Below are 17,800 nucleotides of genomic sequence, written 5' to 3' on the forward strand. Positions count from 1 at the left end.
TTGAGGGTAAAGGGATCCATAACAGTGGTCATACAGAATCAACAACTAAGATGTAGCTGTCTTTTATTGGTAGGGTCAGGCATAACCATTAAATTCAATCCAATAATTATACCAACAATAAAAAATGCTTTAGGTCTAGACTCTAGCCAGCCAAAGGAGAGAGAGAATGGGAGGGAGGAAATGACAGAGACACAAAGAGAAAAGGCGGAGGGAAACAGAAAGGGATAGAGAAGAGACGAGAGAAAGAGTCAGACGGAGCCACATCCTAGTCACTGAGCACATCGTAAGTGCCTGGCCGCTGCTGTCATCGTCATTCTTATCAATAGGATCATCATATTATTACAGAGATGCCTTTTCATATACATGCGCCCAAAGAGACAGGCCTTAAATGGATTATGACCCCTGCACTAGTGCCTTTTAGGATATTGCATTTTAAGGCTTTGAAAGCCGAATTATACCAACCCCGCTGATGGCTGAGAATCACACAAAAAAGGAGGAAATTAAAAAAAGAACGATCACGCCGAACTTTCTTTCAAGAAAACAGATGAGAAACCCTGTGTGAATGGGGGTGGATTAAGTTTGGGTTTTGCAGTTGAGCCCAAGTAGCGGTGCCTGCAGCTTCTGGGATTCTGCACAGTTATTCCCTGAGCCAGAGGTGTCCAGGCTGTTGGAGAACTGAGGAAAAAGGAGGAAGCACTGACAGGAGGCCACAGGTTTAGGGCCCTCCACGGTCTCAGGTCAGGGAGCCCTCCTGAAGACAGCATAAAGAGGCTGTCCCTTAAGCCTGCTGCCTATTGGCATCCCCTGAGGAGACAGTGGTCAGTGCAACTGTGCTCGGTATACAGATGCCCAGGCTCCACTCCAGACCCCGGGAGTCAGAACCCCTGGAGTGGGGCTCGGGCAGGTGATGCAGACGGCGTCCAGGGCGAGAACAGCTGATGGAAAGGCGGAAAGCCACCTTCATGAAGTCCCCAAGAATCTCCCGTTGGCCTGCTGCTTCGTGTCCAGGCTCTGGTCAGTGTTCAGGTGCATTTCTGCTTTTATGCCCTCTGTTTACCACTTCTTCATCTAAACTCCTAGATCAGGGCTATGTAATAAAACTTCCTGGGAGGATGCAAATGTTCTGTATCTACACTGTCCAATATGGGAGCCACCAGCCATGGGTGCTATTGAGCACTTGAAATGTGCCAAGTGACTGAAGAACTGGATTTCTAATTTTACTTAATTTTAATTAATTTAAGTTTAAATAGTCACTTATGTCTTGTGACCACCATATTGGACAGTGCAGCCCGAGAACCTCTGAACTGAAAGGGACCTTAGTGATCACTGAGCCCACAGATCTCATTTTGTGGCTTAATCGCTGCCGTGTCCATTCTGACTTGTGGTGCTGGAGCCCACTGTCCCACATCTCCAATGACATACAGAGAGTGTCTCTGGCCTCTGTGAGATGGCAGGAATACCATAGCCAGTGTTAGCTGTAGGCGTGACAAGGAGACCCGGTGAACATCTGATGGGAAAGCAGGTATTTCATATCCAGAGTTTTCCAATGAAACAGGAGACAGCAGAGTGCAAGAGATGCTTGGAGCCAGGAGACATGGGTTTTAGTCCCAGCCCAACCACTTAGTGTTCTAGTGGCTCAGGCTAGCTGGGCCTCAGTTTACTCCTCTATAAAATGGGGGATAATGTAGGATGCTCTCACAGGCTCTAAGGAAATCATAGTGTGCACATAAAGTTTATACAAAAGAAAGATAGTGGTTGTGTGTATTCCTATAGATGTTTGCCAATCCCTCTGCTATGGCTATTATTACTTAAGTCTCCCATGGTGACTCCCAAGCCTCTCTGTGCGTGGGGTTTGCATGAGAACTTCAGTTACTGTGCAGAGCTGCAGCCAGCTGATGCGACAGGAAACTCAGGAGCGTGAGTTTCTGGGGAGTGAGGTCTTCTCAGTGCCGGGGAGGTGGACAGGGTCAGGAAGGAGCTTTTGGCCTCCAGTGGAGGAAGAGCAGGACAGCCCCAAGATGCAGCGTGTGGCCAGAGACGTCCAGTGGGTGAGCTGAGATAGTGGACGAGAAGCGAGATGAGGCCATTTGGTTGTGTGTGGGAGGGGAGGAGAGGGGGTACCTGTGAGGACCTGAAGTGGGGGCTGGGCTGGAGGGGACAGGGTGGCTTGTGAATCGGGAGTAGGTGGGTCAGTGATATGGCAGCAGCTGCTGCTCTCTGGGCCTGGAGCCTAGCTGACCAAACACGGTGGGGTTCAGCTTACAACTCACAGGGGGACCTTGATGGAACAGTGACCTTGATTATGAAATGTAGAAATAAGGCAATAAGAAGAGGAACAGTAACTATCATTTAGAGGATGACACTTACATGCAAAGTAGCCAATATCACTTATTTCATCACCTGCCACTGTGCCCCTCAGTCACCATTCTCCAGACATATGACATACTGTTTCTTGAGCACGCTAAGTTCCTTCCTGCTCAGAGCCTCCGTGCATGCTGTTCTCTCTGTGGGAATGTTCTTCCTCCTATGGCTCCCAAACCACTCATTTTTCGAGCCTTCGTTTCATGTCACCTCCTAGGGAAGGCTGTCCCTGACTGCCCCCGCCCCCGAGCTTTCAGCTGTCTCAGTACTCTCTCCTTCCATCTTCTTGGTTCCTCTTGACAACAATGACTGGAATGTGCACCCCCGTCTTTCTGTGCGGTCTGCTTGTTTAGGGCATGTCCCATCACTAGATTATAGTGGAGTCTACCGTACCCGCAGGAACCTTGTCTCTTTAGCCCCTGGCACAGCACCTTGCATACAGTAGAAGCTCAGTAAGCACTGGGTTAACTGCACGAGGAACCCTCAGAGCCATCCTTTGGGACAAGCCCTATTATGCCTATTTTACAGACACGAACTAAACAGCTGCTCAAGAGCGAATCCAGAATCCCATCCCCAGAAATGCCAGAGGCAGAGCTCCCGCTACTTGCCTCTGACCCCTCAGCTCACTGCAGAGTCTGGGGTGCTGCAGGGACCTCCACCTCCTAGAGACCCTCAAACTTGACTCTTGTAGTTTGCAGAGAATACTTCAGAAAGACTCTCCAAATGCTGGCGCCGTGGAGCCCGCACGCAGCCTGTACCCCGGAGCTGTAGGGCTGAGCCAGTGAAACGCTAGGCTGATGGTCTACTTGATGGTCATGTGCCCCCTCACTGCCGGAGGGGCCCTCCCTTCTCTGAATTCCTGCTCCCTTTCCAGTCTCCACCTTTCAGCTGAACACCGCACTGTAAACTGTCTGTATCTCTTCCTGCCTTGCTAACCAGATTCTAAATTCCGGGAGGCCAGGGACGGAGGCTCGCTTTATTCTGTTCTCGGGGCTGAGCTACAACAGGAGCCGTAAAGCAAGACGACAGTGTGTTGATGAGGGAAGGTTCCTGCCAATCAATCAATGAAGCCAAATCTCTGATCAAGCGGTTAAGACACTGCTTGCCGCCCCTCGCACCTGGTGGCTGGTGAGTGCGCGGGAGAGGTCATGCAGGTGATCATCACTGACCATCACCCCCAAAACTGCGGGTCTACCATGCGGCTGCCCTGCACACCTCTTTCCAATCTGTTCATGGAGGGGATGAAGGCCACTCACCCCGAGGAGGAGCAGGGCAAACACCTGGCAGTGCTTTTCCCACGTCTGGCTTTCCAGTTTTCAGTCGCACCTGTGTGTTCCCTGTCCCGTGCCCTGGGCTATACCATGGGCACCTATGGCTGACAGACCACAGCCCTGCTGGCAGCCCCACCCCCAGGCCCTGCTGAATCTCGCACAGAAGGCCCAGCTTTCAGTCTTGGCCTCTCTCCCCCTCCTCTCCCAGCATCTGCCCGTCCTCTGCTGGCGCTGCTTAAACAAATAACCAAGGATTTTACAGGCATGGTGACTCTGCTGCAGTCATGGTAGGCTCAGACCCTTGGGTCACAGGAAGGCCACGGTGCTTTGTGACTTGGACCTTGGCTTAATTTCAGGGTGACAGATGAAAAGGTTGACCCACATCACGACCTCCCTACCATGTCCAGATATGGCAGTTTTGGTGGCTCAAAGTGCAGTGGCACTTCTCTCCCTGTCACTTATCAGTTTCAGTAAAGCCAGTGATCTCAGTTCTAAGAATGCACGTGGCTCTCATAAAGCTATTTTTTTTCACAGGATTCAGTACAACTCTTTGTAGAATGAATTTTAAAAATGCCAATTAGCATCTTTATTTTTCCTAAATTGGTCTCTGTGTAAAAACCCACCTCGATACACTCCAGTTGTCTGTCTGTATTCATTTTCTCTCCTCTGTCACCCCTCCCGGCCCCCACTCACATATACTTTCTCAGCTTCTCCGCCCGCCCTTTGGGAACCTTTATGCTATCTGGTGGGCACACGAGTCAAGGAAAGATGGTGAACAGGGTGGTGCCCCCATTTCTATGGGGAGCATGTGCAGGACACCTGTGTGGGGGCAGGGCCGGCACTGGTTGCAGACTCACCCAGAGGGTGGTGGAAGCTTGGTGGCCTCCTGGGGAGGCTCTGGTCCCCTCGCCAGCTACCTTGGCACTGCAGCTCTGGGGCTGGGACCACTCTGGCTCTTCTTCCACCTGCTGCTCGCTTTTGTTCTTCTGTTTTCTTATGATCTGGGGGTGGGGTGGGTGACAAGAGGGAGCAAGTTAGTGGAGAGGCCTCTGGATGCCATGTGGGTGACTGGGACCATCTTTGGGAAGTTTTTTTAGCCACATAAGAGCTTGGTCTCAATGGAATACCACCTGTTTCAGATCTGCTTTATGATAAAACAGCACAACTATAGCCTTGAACATTCTACAGGACTTTACAGTTTACAAGTAATCTTTTTATGATGTTAACAACTTCTCTTTACTAAGTGCCTACCATGTGCCAGACTCTGTGCTAGGTACTTCATATGCTTTACCTCATTTAATCCTCGAAATAAGCCTAAGAGCCACACACTATAACTCTCCCCATTTTACAGATGGGGAAACAGGCTCAGAGAAGTTAAGTTAAGGCCACACAACTAGTGAATAGTGGAGCTGGATTTCAAACCCAGAGTCTCTGGTTGTAAATCCTGATTTTAGGAAGCCTCTGGAATGCCTAAGGAGGGGACAGATACCAAGAGTCATCAGGGATGGCTTCAGCTCATTTGTACCACTTACTATTTTGGGCACAGCCATTTGGATTTAATGAGTCCATTTTACAAAGGTCTCTGGGTCTCCCAACTTCCTACAGGGAGGAAGCAGCCGAGAAAATTACTGAGCCACCGTATTGAGCCACTAGATGGGCATATTCTTCAATGCCTTTCTAGGCCAGACAAGATGGTGAAGAGGAAGGCTGACACCCAAGGAAAGCAATGAACTGAGGTGCCATGGGACAGACCCGGGGACTAACCAAGGTACATCCCCTCCAGAGTGGGGACCAGGTCACATGAGCCCCATGGGATTTCAGAATTGCTGTGGACCAGTGACCTCCTGTGCCTCCCATCTCTGCAGGTGGGTGGGTTAGTGCTGTTTTCCCGTCCGTGATCCAGCATTGTGTGTTGGGTCTGTGGGGGCAGATAACTTGCTTGCTTAGTTCATAGGTCTTCAGCTTAAAAGGAACTGCATCTGGATCGAATGTACTTTGAACTGTGATTGGATAGACATGTGGGGGTCTTTGAGTGGGGTGAGCATATGTGGCATGTGGAAGGGACATGAATTACTGTGACCAAAAGGGAAGACTGAATTTCTTCAATGCTCCCTGTACACAGCCCTTTGTTGTGTGACTCTGCAGTCCCCTCAGGACAGGGAGAATACACTTTCCACGCTGGGCTTTGGGTTGATTGGGTGCCTTGCTTTGCCCAATCACATGTGAGGAGGGAGCTGTAACTGGGTGTCATGGCTGAGCCTAGGCCTTAGTAGACATCAGTCTTCCTCTTGCTCTCTGTGCCTTGGTCACAGCATGCATAGCTAATGTGCCTTCAGATGTGCCCTAGAGTGGACATACTGCTTGGACTTGATCCCAACCCACTGCTTGAGATGGAGCCGCTGCAGTGCATGAGCAAGAAAGGAATTGTGGTATAATAAAAAATATATTTGGCCTTTGACCCTGGTTCTTGGCACAGAGCTTCAAAAACCCTTGTAATTCTTTGAGTGATATGAGTGTCTTTGTTATGCTAATGAGATGACTCTTGGCCGGGGCCACTAGATAGATGGAGGTTGGTCATGTGGGAAAAACCAACCATGTGAACCATGGAACTTCCAGCTCCACCCTCAGCTCTGGGGAGGGGCAAGGGACTGGAGCTTGAGTTCAGTCAGGTGGTCAATGATTCAATCAGTCATGCCTACTTAACGAAACCTCAATAAAATCTCTGAAGCAATGAGGCTCAGAGACCTTCCTGGCTGGTGCATACACTGATGTGTTGGGAGGGTGGTGGGCACAGAGTGGGCAAGAAAGCATTGCACACCCCCTCCCCAGACCTTGTGGTCCTGGGTATCTCTTCATCGGGCTATTCATTTGTATCCTTTATAATAAACCAGTAATTGTAAGTATCATGCTTTCCTGAGTTCTGTGAGTTGTTCTAGCAAATTATCTAACCTGAGGGGGGTCATGGGAATCGGAATTTGTAGTAGGCTGGACAAAAGCACAGTAACTTGGAGAAACCTGAGACTTGCAGCTGGCATCTGAGGAGGGGGCAGTCTTGTGGGACTGAGCCCTTAACTTGTGTGGTCCGTGTAGTTAGTGTCAGAATTGGACTAAATCGTAGGAAAGCCAGTTGGATGTGAGAGAATTGGCTGTGGAACATAGAAATAATCCTTGTTTAAAGCCACAGAGTTTTGGGGTGGTTGTTTTCTCAGCAATAATTAAATGATACACCATGTCAAGGACAGTTTAGGACATAGAGGTAGCAGGGAGTGACTGTAAAGCTTCTGCAGCAAGACCATTTGAGAAGGATGAGAAAAGGACATGGACACAAACACACACACACACACACACACACACACACACACACGAAACCTAGGAAATGGGAAGCCAGTGAGTAGTCTGCTCAGGGCTGAGTTCCCGGCTCCTCACCCGCTAGCTCAGCCCCCCAAGGCAACCCCATTCACCCCACTCGGATTTGGCAGTACAGTGCAGTCTGTCTGCGTTGGCCCCCAGAGCACAACAGGCAAAAGTGACAAGGCACAGAAATGGTGCCCAAGACCCCAGCAGTGTCCGTGGTTGCTCTTCAGCTCTCCAGATGCCCTGGTCCCACCAGTGTGGTCCATGGCAGTCATCGGGATGCCAGGGCCTGCCTACCTTCTGCAGGATGGTTGTGGCCAGTTCCTCAGTCAGCTCCTCCTTGTGGTCCCGCAGGTAACTGGCCTCGTTCTGCTTGTCCTGTGGAGGGAGGGAAGAGAATGGCCATGTGCTATGGGTGGCTTTGGGGGTCTTGGCAATCACTTTCTTGGGAATCCTGACCACAAATGCAGGGGAGGTTGGGCACCACTCTAGTCAAGGACGCTACTGGACATTGGTTTCCTGACAATCTGCATTTTCTCCTGGCGGCCAGGATCCCACCCACACCTCCCCCAGAGAGGACAAGGGGGGCCATACCAGGCTGTCCCCATAGGCTTCTGCTTTGGAAATTGCCTCCTCGATGGCCTCTTCAGCCACCCGTAGGGCGACAGCCAATGTGTCCATCATGCTATGTCCTAGACAGGAAACAGAACATAGACCACTTTCTGAAAGGTTGTGGTTGTTCCACTTTAGGTCTTCTGCCTAAGTCTTTCAGGGCTCTGGGGCAAGCCCCACACTGCTTATCCTGGCACACAGGTCCCTTGCCTTCTCCCCTGCCTCACTGCCTCCCACTTATTCTCATCCCCGCCCCAGACACAACAACTGAGATTCTTCAAGAGCTAACGTCTCTCTCTTTATGACTCCATTATCTTGTTTCTCCTCCTTCTGGTCCCCTGCTCTGTTACTGGGCTAGTTCCAGGGGGCCCCAAGGCTTGGTCCAAGGGTTCCTCCTCTGAAAAACCTCCTCCCATCCCTCCTGCAGCCTTGGCTGGATGTCCATCTGGGGCTCTGGGCTTGCTTTCATCAGAGCCAGAAAGCTCCACCCCACCGCCCCTCCCACAGGTCATTCTCAGAGAGCAAGACTGGATCACAGTCACTGCTGCGGCCCAACACTCAGCGTAGCTCCAGGCACACAGAGTGGCTTCATGACAACTGAACTAAAGGACTTCATGTAAGGAAGTAACGATTCTTCATCTACTGTTTCAGATAAAGATTATATTTATTTTGTGCATATGATGTATCATCGTGATGATAGGGATGAAAGTTATTAAATGTTCTAAGGACACTGGGCTGTACAAATGGTTTAATGTAAATACGAAATCCATAGAGGAAGTTTTTAGACTCTAAACCAGTCTAATAATCAATAACACTGGCCAACCTCACCAAGGGTGGGTGGGCCCCGGGCCGAGCATCACAGACCTGATCACAGTTAATCTTTACAACAATCCATTGAGTAGGGACCATTTTACAGAGGAGAGAACTGAAGCACAGAGAGGTCAAATAACTTGCTCAAGGTTACACAGTCAGACAGTAAGATAGCTGAGATTTGAATTCAGGACTCTCTGTCTCCAAAGCCATTGACTTTAACCACAAACATGAGATTAGTACAAGCTAACATGACTTTTAAAAATAATGCTATCAGGGGCCGGCCCAGTGGCGCAGCAGTTAAGTTTGCATGTTCTGCTTTGGCGGCTTGGGGTTCGCGGGTTCCGATCCCAGGTGCAGACATGGCACTGCTCAGCAAGCCATGCTGTGGCAGGTGTCCTACATATAAAGTAGAGGAAGATGGGCATGGATGTTAGCTCAGGGCCAGTCTTCCTCAGCATAAAGAGGATGATTGGCAGTAGATGTTAGCTTAGGGGTAATCTTCCTCAAAAAAAATAAAATAAATAATGCTACCATATTTTTAGTGAACATGTGTTTTGCTTATGGCAACAAACCAGAGGAACTGTCCCCAAATCAAAGGACTTCTACAGGTGACAACATTCTTTTTGGAGCTAAGTGCTTGGAAGAATTCTGCTGTCCTGAGGTAGTAGATTTTTGCTTCTTACTTGAAAGTGAGAATTTCTATCATCTCTTTCTCAGTTTGTCCTAGGAGCCCAACTTGGGTCAGGCACAGGAAAGTGGGTCTACAAGGGCTGCGTGCCTGGGTCTCCTTTTCCCCAACTTCAACTTGTTGTTTCCATTTATAATCTGTTAGTCATGCATTATTTAACACATGCAAATCTCCTGAAAGCTGCCTCAAATTCTTCGTAGAATGAGACAAGGTGTAAATACATCAAGTAATTAATCAATCCTTCAATTAAAAAACTTAATTCAAGCTTCTTAGGCTCCTAAAGACACAAACGTGTACAGAAAGCGGCATTTGGCAAACATAATAAAACATCCAAAACCAACCCAGTTAAAGTCAAAGCAATGTAGCCAGCCAATGAGTACCTCTCCAGCCAGCTCTAACAGTCACGTAGAGCCGAACCCAGCTCAGGGCTCTGCACACCCCAGGGTGGCTGATTGAACACACAGGTTTTCCAATGTTTCTCTAAGTAGAGTCTATAAAATCTAAGTTGTCATCACACTAAGTGCTCCCTGGAGACAGACATTGTACCTCTCATCTCTCTTCTTCAAGATGCCAATCAGTGCATTTTTTACAGAAGAGGTGCCCCACCAATTTGCACTGAATCAAAGTTTACCAAGTAGCTCCCGAGTGCTAGATTCCGTGAGGGCTCCGTGATGCCCCCATGGACAAGCTGAGCCTACACTCTCGTGTGTCTCCCAAGCTACTGGGTGACCAGGTGCATGGGTAACAGCTAAGAGGCCTGCAGTAGAGCCTGCGATGGGGATAGTTAGCAGCTTCCACAGATCCCCGGGAAGGAGGAGCCTGGAGCACAACCAGAAGGGCTTTGAATGCTGTGTTTATGATCTTTGGATGAGGGTGAAGTGGAACACCGAAGATGTTTTGGCTGAAGGTGATGTCTCCAGTTGGTGTTTCAGAGAGAAAAACTGGCGAGGGCGTGGAGGAAGGCTAAGAAGGCAGAGGCAGAAAGATCAAGTTCAGAGGACCAGTTAGGTGGTGGGGTGGTTAGTTTCATGTGTCAACTTGGCTAGGCTACAGTACCCAGTTATTTCATCAAACACTAATGTAAGTGTTGCTATGAAGGCATTTCATAGATGTGGTAAACATCCACAATAGTTGACTTTAAGTGAAGGAGATCACCCTCAAAAATGTGGGTGGGCCTCATCCAATCAGTTGAAAGGCCTTAGGAACAAAAACTGAGGTTTCCCAGAGAAGAAATCCTGCCTCAAGACTGAAGCATCAACTCCTGCCTGAGTTTCCAGCCCGCAGACCTACTCTATAGATTTTGGGCCACAAGTTCTGGTATAGAGCGCTTGAGGGATGGGTTGGTGAAACAATCAGTAAGTTGATTAAATGCTCCTAACCCTGTAATTTTGTGCAGAGAGCAGGCTGTGCACCCTGTGCTTTGGAAATAATTGTTCTCAGATTTTCATTTTGACTGGACTGTTCAGGTTGCCCAAAGGGAAAAAAATTCCTAATTCTAATAAAATAAACTTTTTTATTCTATTAAAAAAATGCCCACAATTGTGCAAGCCAAGTCCTTAAAATGAAATAAACCTCTTTGTATGTGGGGGTGTGTGTATCCTATTGGTTCTGTTTCTCTGGAGAACACTGACTGATATAGATGGTCACTGAAATTAATATTAATATAGGAGAATTGTGGGTGGGAAGGTCCTCAGATCATGGGCCTCAGAATGGAAAGAAAAGGAAAGGACTGGAAATAGAGCTAACAGGAACGTGGCTGATGGAGTGGACACAGGGAGGGGGACTGAGGGAAAGATAACTGTTGCTGGTGGACCCATGTGGCTGAGGAGCTTGATTAGGACATGCTGAGTTTAAGATCCCTGGAGGATCTACGGGTCCTGATGGCCAAGCATCAGAAATCTGAGTCTAGAACTCTGGGCTGAAATCAGGGCTGGGCATTCCAGACTCAGGAGCAGATGGAGGTGCACCAAGGCCATAGGGGGGTGTGTGGTAACCCAGGGAGAAGTTTCAGGCAGCAAGGATGATAGAGGACAGGACCTTCATGAGAAGGCTCCCAAAGGGAGAACAGAGAGAGTGTGGAAGAGCTGTGGGGGCCACAGCAGCAGGGGCACTCAGGAGGCATGGGTTCTCAATGTCCGGTGCTTTGGAGAAGGAGCTGAAGTGTTGGAGAAGGTTTTGTTTGAAACTAGAAGTTTGCTTTGCTGTTAACCTCTGCTCTAAGGGGACTATTATATTGGTATAAAAAAGTAGAAGTTAATCAGTGAATGATAAATTCTTTGTAAGAATATTTTAATTTGAATTGCACAAGTGTATTGATTATCATATTCCAACTCCAGAAGGACCCATTAGTAGATCATAAAGTATCTAGTGGTCAGGCAGCAAATGTACTTCTCTAGGCCACATCTTGGATATACTCACCTATTTTGATGATGGATTCACATAAATGGCAATAGCAAGAAGACCCATGGAGACTCCCACACAGCAACAAATAGTAGTATCCAGCTGTTACTATGTAACTGGGAGATCCTAACAGTATCTGACGATGTTTCTATTCCTCCAACTTCCCATTAGTTGTAAACTCTTAAGCCACCTTACCTTCTGACTGTCTGTAAAATGTTGAATCGCTGCCTGAAATACTTCCTTCATTCTCCAGGTTCGCCTCAAAAAAGCTTCCTCCTGTAGGGGTGAAGGGAGAGAACACGATTATCAGATTTCTTCGGTGAGCGCTGAATTGGCAGATCACCATTACCTACTTTGATTAAGTTAGCCTTGCAAATAGGTTTGGGGAATCACTGGGTTCCACAGTAACGCTACAATTTTTGACCAGTCACGTTTTTCTTCTCACACTGATTCCTGATGTAGCATTGTTGCCAACTCCAGCTTTCTTCCAATACCTTCTGTGGAGGCAATGTGGAATCAAAGACAGAACGATGGACTGAAGTCAGAGAGATGTGAGGTCAATTCCTGGACCTGCAAATTACTAGTCGTGTGACCTTGAGCAAGTTAATCTGACTCAGTTTCCTTACTCGAAATAGAGGAACAGCAAGAGCGCCCTCCTCATAGTGGGTGATGAGACTGTGCATGTCTGGTCTTAGCTGCAGCCCATGAAATTGAGCCAAACAGCTGCCTTTAGCTGATGATTTAACTGTCACCATTCTCTTCTGTAGACGAGAGTCCATGGGAAACAAACCCAGAGTGAGACAAGGAAAGTAAGCCATGGCATTTGACTTTTTAAGGTCCACTGCTTCTTCTCAGTTCTTCTCTCTGTTGGAACATACAACCCTAGTCTTAGTTCCAGGCTGAGAAGAGCAGTTGGCTAAGCCCTTTTAATTGGAAATTTTTATTATATGTGTTCACATATTATTTCACCAAATGAGATCTCTAAAGATGGAGATGATGGATTTTCTTTTTTTAAATCACTGTATTGTATCCCCAGTACCCAAGATAGCACCTAGACAGCAGGTGGCTTGAAAAAAAATGTATTGAATTTGATGCTGGTGGAAAACATTGTTTGATAGAACCAAGAAAATAAATATGGTTCTAGATGCCTTAGCTCAAAAGGGGACAAGTGCCGCTGATGCCAAGTCAAACTAAGCAATAGGCCTTCAATACCTATAACACACGGTGCTTCCTTGGATGGGCTGCCATGGGGGCTCCCATGTGGGAGCTCTAAGGTAACTGCTGTGGGTACCTGTAGCAGGTTTAGTAGGCTTCTACCTTTGTGGAACAAGCTGTTGGCGTGCAGCCTGTCATGGTACTTCAGTCTGACCACGTACCATTCTCTGTGTTTATGTTTTTTGACCCGATTTTCAAAAGGCCTGCAGTCCTCTTATACTAGGCCTGTGACTTTGAGGAAGGGACCTTGTCTCCCTGGGTCTCAGTTTCCTCACTTATTAAATAAGGCTTGAGGCTAAGTCACCTCCTCAGTTCCCAGGTTATACATCTAAGTGCAAATACTCCATGTGCAGCTGCCAGGTGCCTGGCCCTCAGCTGGCTCTGAGGGTACATCAGAGAGCAACGCCAGAAACCCTAGCTGCCCTGACAAACATGATAGTCTAGTGTGACAAGAGGTCACATATTGAGGTATATGGGGTAACTATTTGAGTTCAAAACTGATTTGGCTTGAACTAAAAGGCCTGACTTATGGCCTATCAAACATATGTTGTACATCTGCTTATCTGTTAAAGTAAAGAATGCACTCTCTTAACATAAGAATGCACACTTCCCCTCCTACATCCTATTGTTAATGCCCTATTGGTAATGCCCGCTGATATTAGTCCCTTTTCTGACATCAGGGTCATGTTGATCTTCTAATTTGCAAATGAATATCTCTGAAATCTTGAGGGAAATGTATCCTGGGTATGTTTAATGTATGTTCTTTGTTCTAAAAGATATAAGACTGTACTGAAACCCATGCTTCTCCGGAACGCCTTTAGTCTAAGGCCTTACTCGGTTATAATCCTCACTCTGCCTCATAATAAACTCACCCCAATTTTGATTGATAGGTTGGTTATGGATTATTTGTGTTGACAAGTGGGAGAGAACTCATTAATCAAAAATTTATATAGACAAATGTAAAATTATAGATATGTTAAGTGTTCTGATTGGGTGGTTCACAGAATCATGAAAGTGTTCAGCAGGGAAGACTGACCTAGACAGAGAGTAACCAGCCAAGGGGGTGTGGGGAGGTGGGTGAGGGTCCAGGGCAGAGCAAACAGCTTGCAGAGGGACAGGCAGTGGGGGCAGTAGGGTGCATCTGGGGACCTAACAAGAGGCAGTGTGGCTGGGCTGCAGACAGGAGAGGAAGCACGGCATGAGATGACCTGAAGCCAGAGAGCACACAGGTCATGGCGGCCACGTCAGTGTTGGGTCTTTATCCCAATAGCCACAAGAAGCCAGTAGAGGTTCCACAGAGGTGACCTGGCCCAGTTCTGTGCTTCCAAAAGTGCCCTCTGGCTGCTGTGTGGAGAACAGCTTGGAAGAAGGAGGAGAGAGTGGGTGTAAAATGAGGAAGTGCAGGAAATGGAAGCCATGAGGACAGCCTGCTTTCTGGAATGTACCTGTAGGGGAGGAAGACATTTCCTCTACCCTCTCTGGGTTCATCTGGCTGCAAAACAAATTAAATTCACATGAGACAGAATAGCAGGAGAAAATTAAACAAAGCTTTATAACATGTATACATGGGAGCGGCTCAGGCAAGCTGAGCAACTTGCCAAAATGGCTGAAGCCCCCACCTTAAATATCATCTTCAGCTAACAACAAAGGAGGATATTGGGGGTGGGGGAGTCAGTTACAGGAGGTTACCAGAAACAGGAGTAAGATTATTATGCAGATTTAAGTCCTTGCCTTTGGTATTGATTAAGAGTTTCTAGAGATAGTCATCCCCCTCTTCGGGTACAGAGAGGGAGGGACCTTTACAGATGGAGATTTCCCTTACAAATGTAAATATTTCTTAACAAAGGGTAAGCAAGTTCCACTCCTCAGAACCTCCTTCCCTGTCCCAGTTTATCAAAAGCAACAAGCCCCAAATAATCCTCATGCCAAAGAGACATTATCGTGGTGTGGCCAAGACCAGTCCCCCACATACCTATGATGGGAGAGAGCATGGCAGGGCAGGAAAGGGAGGAAAATATGCAGTCCCAGGAGGGTTTAGGAAACGGGAGAGACTGGAGTGTGTTTACAAATCAATAGGAAGGAACCAGCTCAGAGAAAGGTTGAATGGGCAAGGAGCAAGGGCTGAGTGACCTTGAGACCTTCCTGGAATGTGATGGGGATCAGATGTGGAGAACAAGGGGAGGGGCAGGCAACAAGAAGAGGGGACAGTGCCTCCACTTCAGCAGCTGAAGAAGGCGGATGGCCACAGACAGCGCTGGAAGGGGGAAGACGAGGAAGTCTCTGCCTGGTCTACACTGCCTGCCTGTGAAGGAGGCAGCAAGGCCATCTGCTGAGAGAACGGGGAGGACGGTGAGGAGCAGGAGGAGAGAGGAGAGGATCTGCGAACACCTTTGGGAGACTGAGCTGACCAGAGGACAAGCTCCGGTTTTGCATGATTTTAAATCCTCTAGTACAACACCTCTCCTTGTGTCCCTTTAAATTCACAGGTGAGAGGATCAGCGTCATTCAGGATGATGTGATTCTTCCACGGGCAGAGCAATGGAACTGTTCTGGGAAGCACTGATGCAGAGCAGCCCGCCGCCGTCACATCTATCCCGAGCTGGAGGACTCTGATTTCACGAGGCTCAGCATTTTCAAAAGACCGAGTTTGTCAGTTAAATCCCAGATGAAAGATGTAATAGACCTTTTCAAGAATTACGTCAAATATAGATTTAGAGTGTTAATAAATAAAAGCAGGGTTTATTTTCCCATTTTATTTATCCAATACTAAGAAAAAGCAAATATTATTCATCCAATTGTCTAGAGATTAGGTATATTAATCATGGCGACTTTTATCTTTTCATGTAGTGCTTCTTCGTAGGATAACTGTTAAAAATGTCATGCTGGATCAATTAGGTAAACAGGGGAGCACTCATTACCAATGGACATTATATTTTTTATAAACTTATTTACTTATTTATCTGACTTCTCCACTGGCCTGTTGGCTCTGAGATGGCAGTGTCATCCCCAACTCTTAAACCAGGTGGGCACATAGTAGGTGTGCAATAAATGTTTACTGAAGGAATTAATCAATCTTAGATAAATTTATCTGACAAAACTAATGGGTCTCTGTTGAGGCCTAACCTGGTCTCCTGATGGGGCTGCAGGAGGAATAAAGTTAGCTTGGGAGGGCAACGGAGGGCCTGATGGCCATGAAAGGTGCACATGTGATGGGTGACCTATAAAATTCTGTGGCATAAGTGAATTTTCAATGGACTGAGTGTTTTTATGGCAAACTACACTGTGCAGATGTTTCGTAGGTAAAAGCAGTTTTACTCTGAGAGTCCTGGAACACAGCACATGCCTTGCACACTGCAGATGTTGCCTAATGTGTTCTGACAATCAAAATTCTGAAAATAAGTACCCTTAGATGGAGTTGATGGAACCATCTTATTCAGAACTCTGCTGAACAAATTATAGTGAATACTAGCTGAGATTCTCAGTCTTGGCTCTCCCTTAAAATAACCCAGGGAGCTTTAAAAAATACCTGTGCCGGGCCCCCCTCCAGAGATTTGGGAGTAACTGACTGGGGGGTGGAAGGTGATCCTGGGCACTGGGATTTTTTCAAAGCTCCCTATGTGATTCTAATGTGTAGTCAGGATTGAGGATGGCAGGTGGTGAGCATCCAAGGGTGCTGAGTGGTAGGAAAAGCTAATGCTAGTCACTCCCCAGTCATCCACCATAACCAGCAGGCTGCTTAAGCACTGGGATATTTCTCCATACTTGAATTGTAACTAAATTTTGTAAGTTGTGTGTAGACTACATCTCACTATTTTATGATTACGGCTTTAGAGGTTTGAGTGCCATCTCAGAAACTGTCTCCTGTCTGCTTATCTTCACGTTTATTAAAAGGAAATCTCAGTTTAAATGGGGACACTAACCCTATTAAAGCGACAGATTCTAACACTTTTATGAAGTGACTTGGTACCCACAAAATGCTTTTTAGATTGAACTAGTGCAGTACTGAGGACATAAGACGTTCCTGGCATTGAGCCACGCTTTGGGAACACAGAGATAAAGATGCTTTTGCCTCTACATGGTCCAGCAGGAGAGCGGCTTTGTAAACCATCACCTGAATGCAGTGGGATAAGTGCTGTGACTGAGTCCCAGAGGAAAGAAGTGGTGAATCACAGAGGGCCCAGAACCCAAATCTGCTTCAGTTGTGGCAGATAGTTATTCCCAGCAAATGATTCTCCTTTAAAAGTGACGCTTGAAAATTTCAAAACCCTGAGCTCACCCATTGGGATTCATATCCACCTGCTCCCCCTGTGGGGCCTTAGAGAGAAAGGGAGAGAAACAGGAATTGTGCTCTGTTCTACGGGATTCTCCACATGTGTTTGCTTTTTTTCTCAATTTGCATTAATCAGCAGAGAACACCTATGAGATCTGAATTTGGTGACATGTAAAGGGGTACATGAAACAGACCTGGGGATGTACAAGAGAGGAAAGAAAGGATGGGATGCAAATAAGTGAGCCAATTCTATTCTGGAAGTTTCTTGAGATATCTCTTTGGGCTGAAAAACTACTGTTAACACCATTACTTTAAGCTTTCTTTCTTGCCTCTATTCCTGGAGAAAATTTTTAGAAAACTCTTAAAGAGAAGATAAAAATAATACGTGGAAACCTTCAGCACTGCTCTCTTGGTTATGGGCTTCCTGAGTATTTTGAAAGACAGAGATTCTAACAACTCTACACCACAAAAGGCCCTAATGATTTTGTGTGTGGAATGCTTCCATCCTATTTTCCCCCTTGACTCAGTGGCTGGCACATTTTTAGATAAGACACAACCGCAGACTTTATTGAGAATACAACAATGTAAAATAATGAGGGTGAAAAAGCTCCAAATGAGATGGATGGGATTTTTTTTTTCTTCCCTCTTTCTCATGGATAAAAAGCATTTACCTGCGTCAGCAAAGTCATGAAAAAAATCCGCCTCTAGACAAAAAACACCAGTCTTTTTTGGAGGACGTGCTGTTCATACTCTGACAACCATTTCTTCCTACTGGCTGGTCTAACGGAACTAAAGAATACAATTTTGCGTTCTAAT

The 17,800-nt window shown here is 47.0% G+C and overlaps 1 protein-coding gene across 5 annotated transcripts in view; it reads right to left on the bottom strand.

Annotated features, from left to right (window-relative positions):
- MYRIP (myosin VIIA and Rab interacting protein) overlaps positions 1 to 17,800 on the bottom strand; it is a 338,714-nt gene that overhangs the window by 70,701 nt on the left and 250,213 nt on the right. For all 5 annotated transcript variants that reach the window (XM_046645553.1, XM_046645535.1, XM_046645545.1 and 2 more), the window contains 4 exons: positions 11,695 to 11,775; positions 7,581 to 7,678; positions 7,284 to 7,364; positions 4,490 to 4,633 (listed from right to left, as the gene is read on the bottom strand). In XM_046645553.1, the coding sequence (XP_046501509.1) occupies positions 4,490 to 4,633; positions 7,284 to 7,364; positions 7,581 to 7,678; positions 11,695 to 11,775 (404 nt within the window). The remainder of the gene's footprint in view (positions 1 to 4,489; positions 4,634 to 7,283; positions 7,365 to 7,580; positions 7,679 to 11,694; positions 11,776 to 17,800) is intronic.

Source organism: Equus quagga, chromosome 1 (genome assembly GCF_021613505.1).
Source record: "Equus quagga isolate Etosha38 chromosome 1, UCLA_HA_Equagga_1.0, whole genome shotgun sequence".
Taxonomy (NCBI): Eukaryota; Metazoa; Chordata; class Mammalia; order Perissodactyla; family Equidae; genus Equus; species Equus quagga.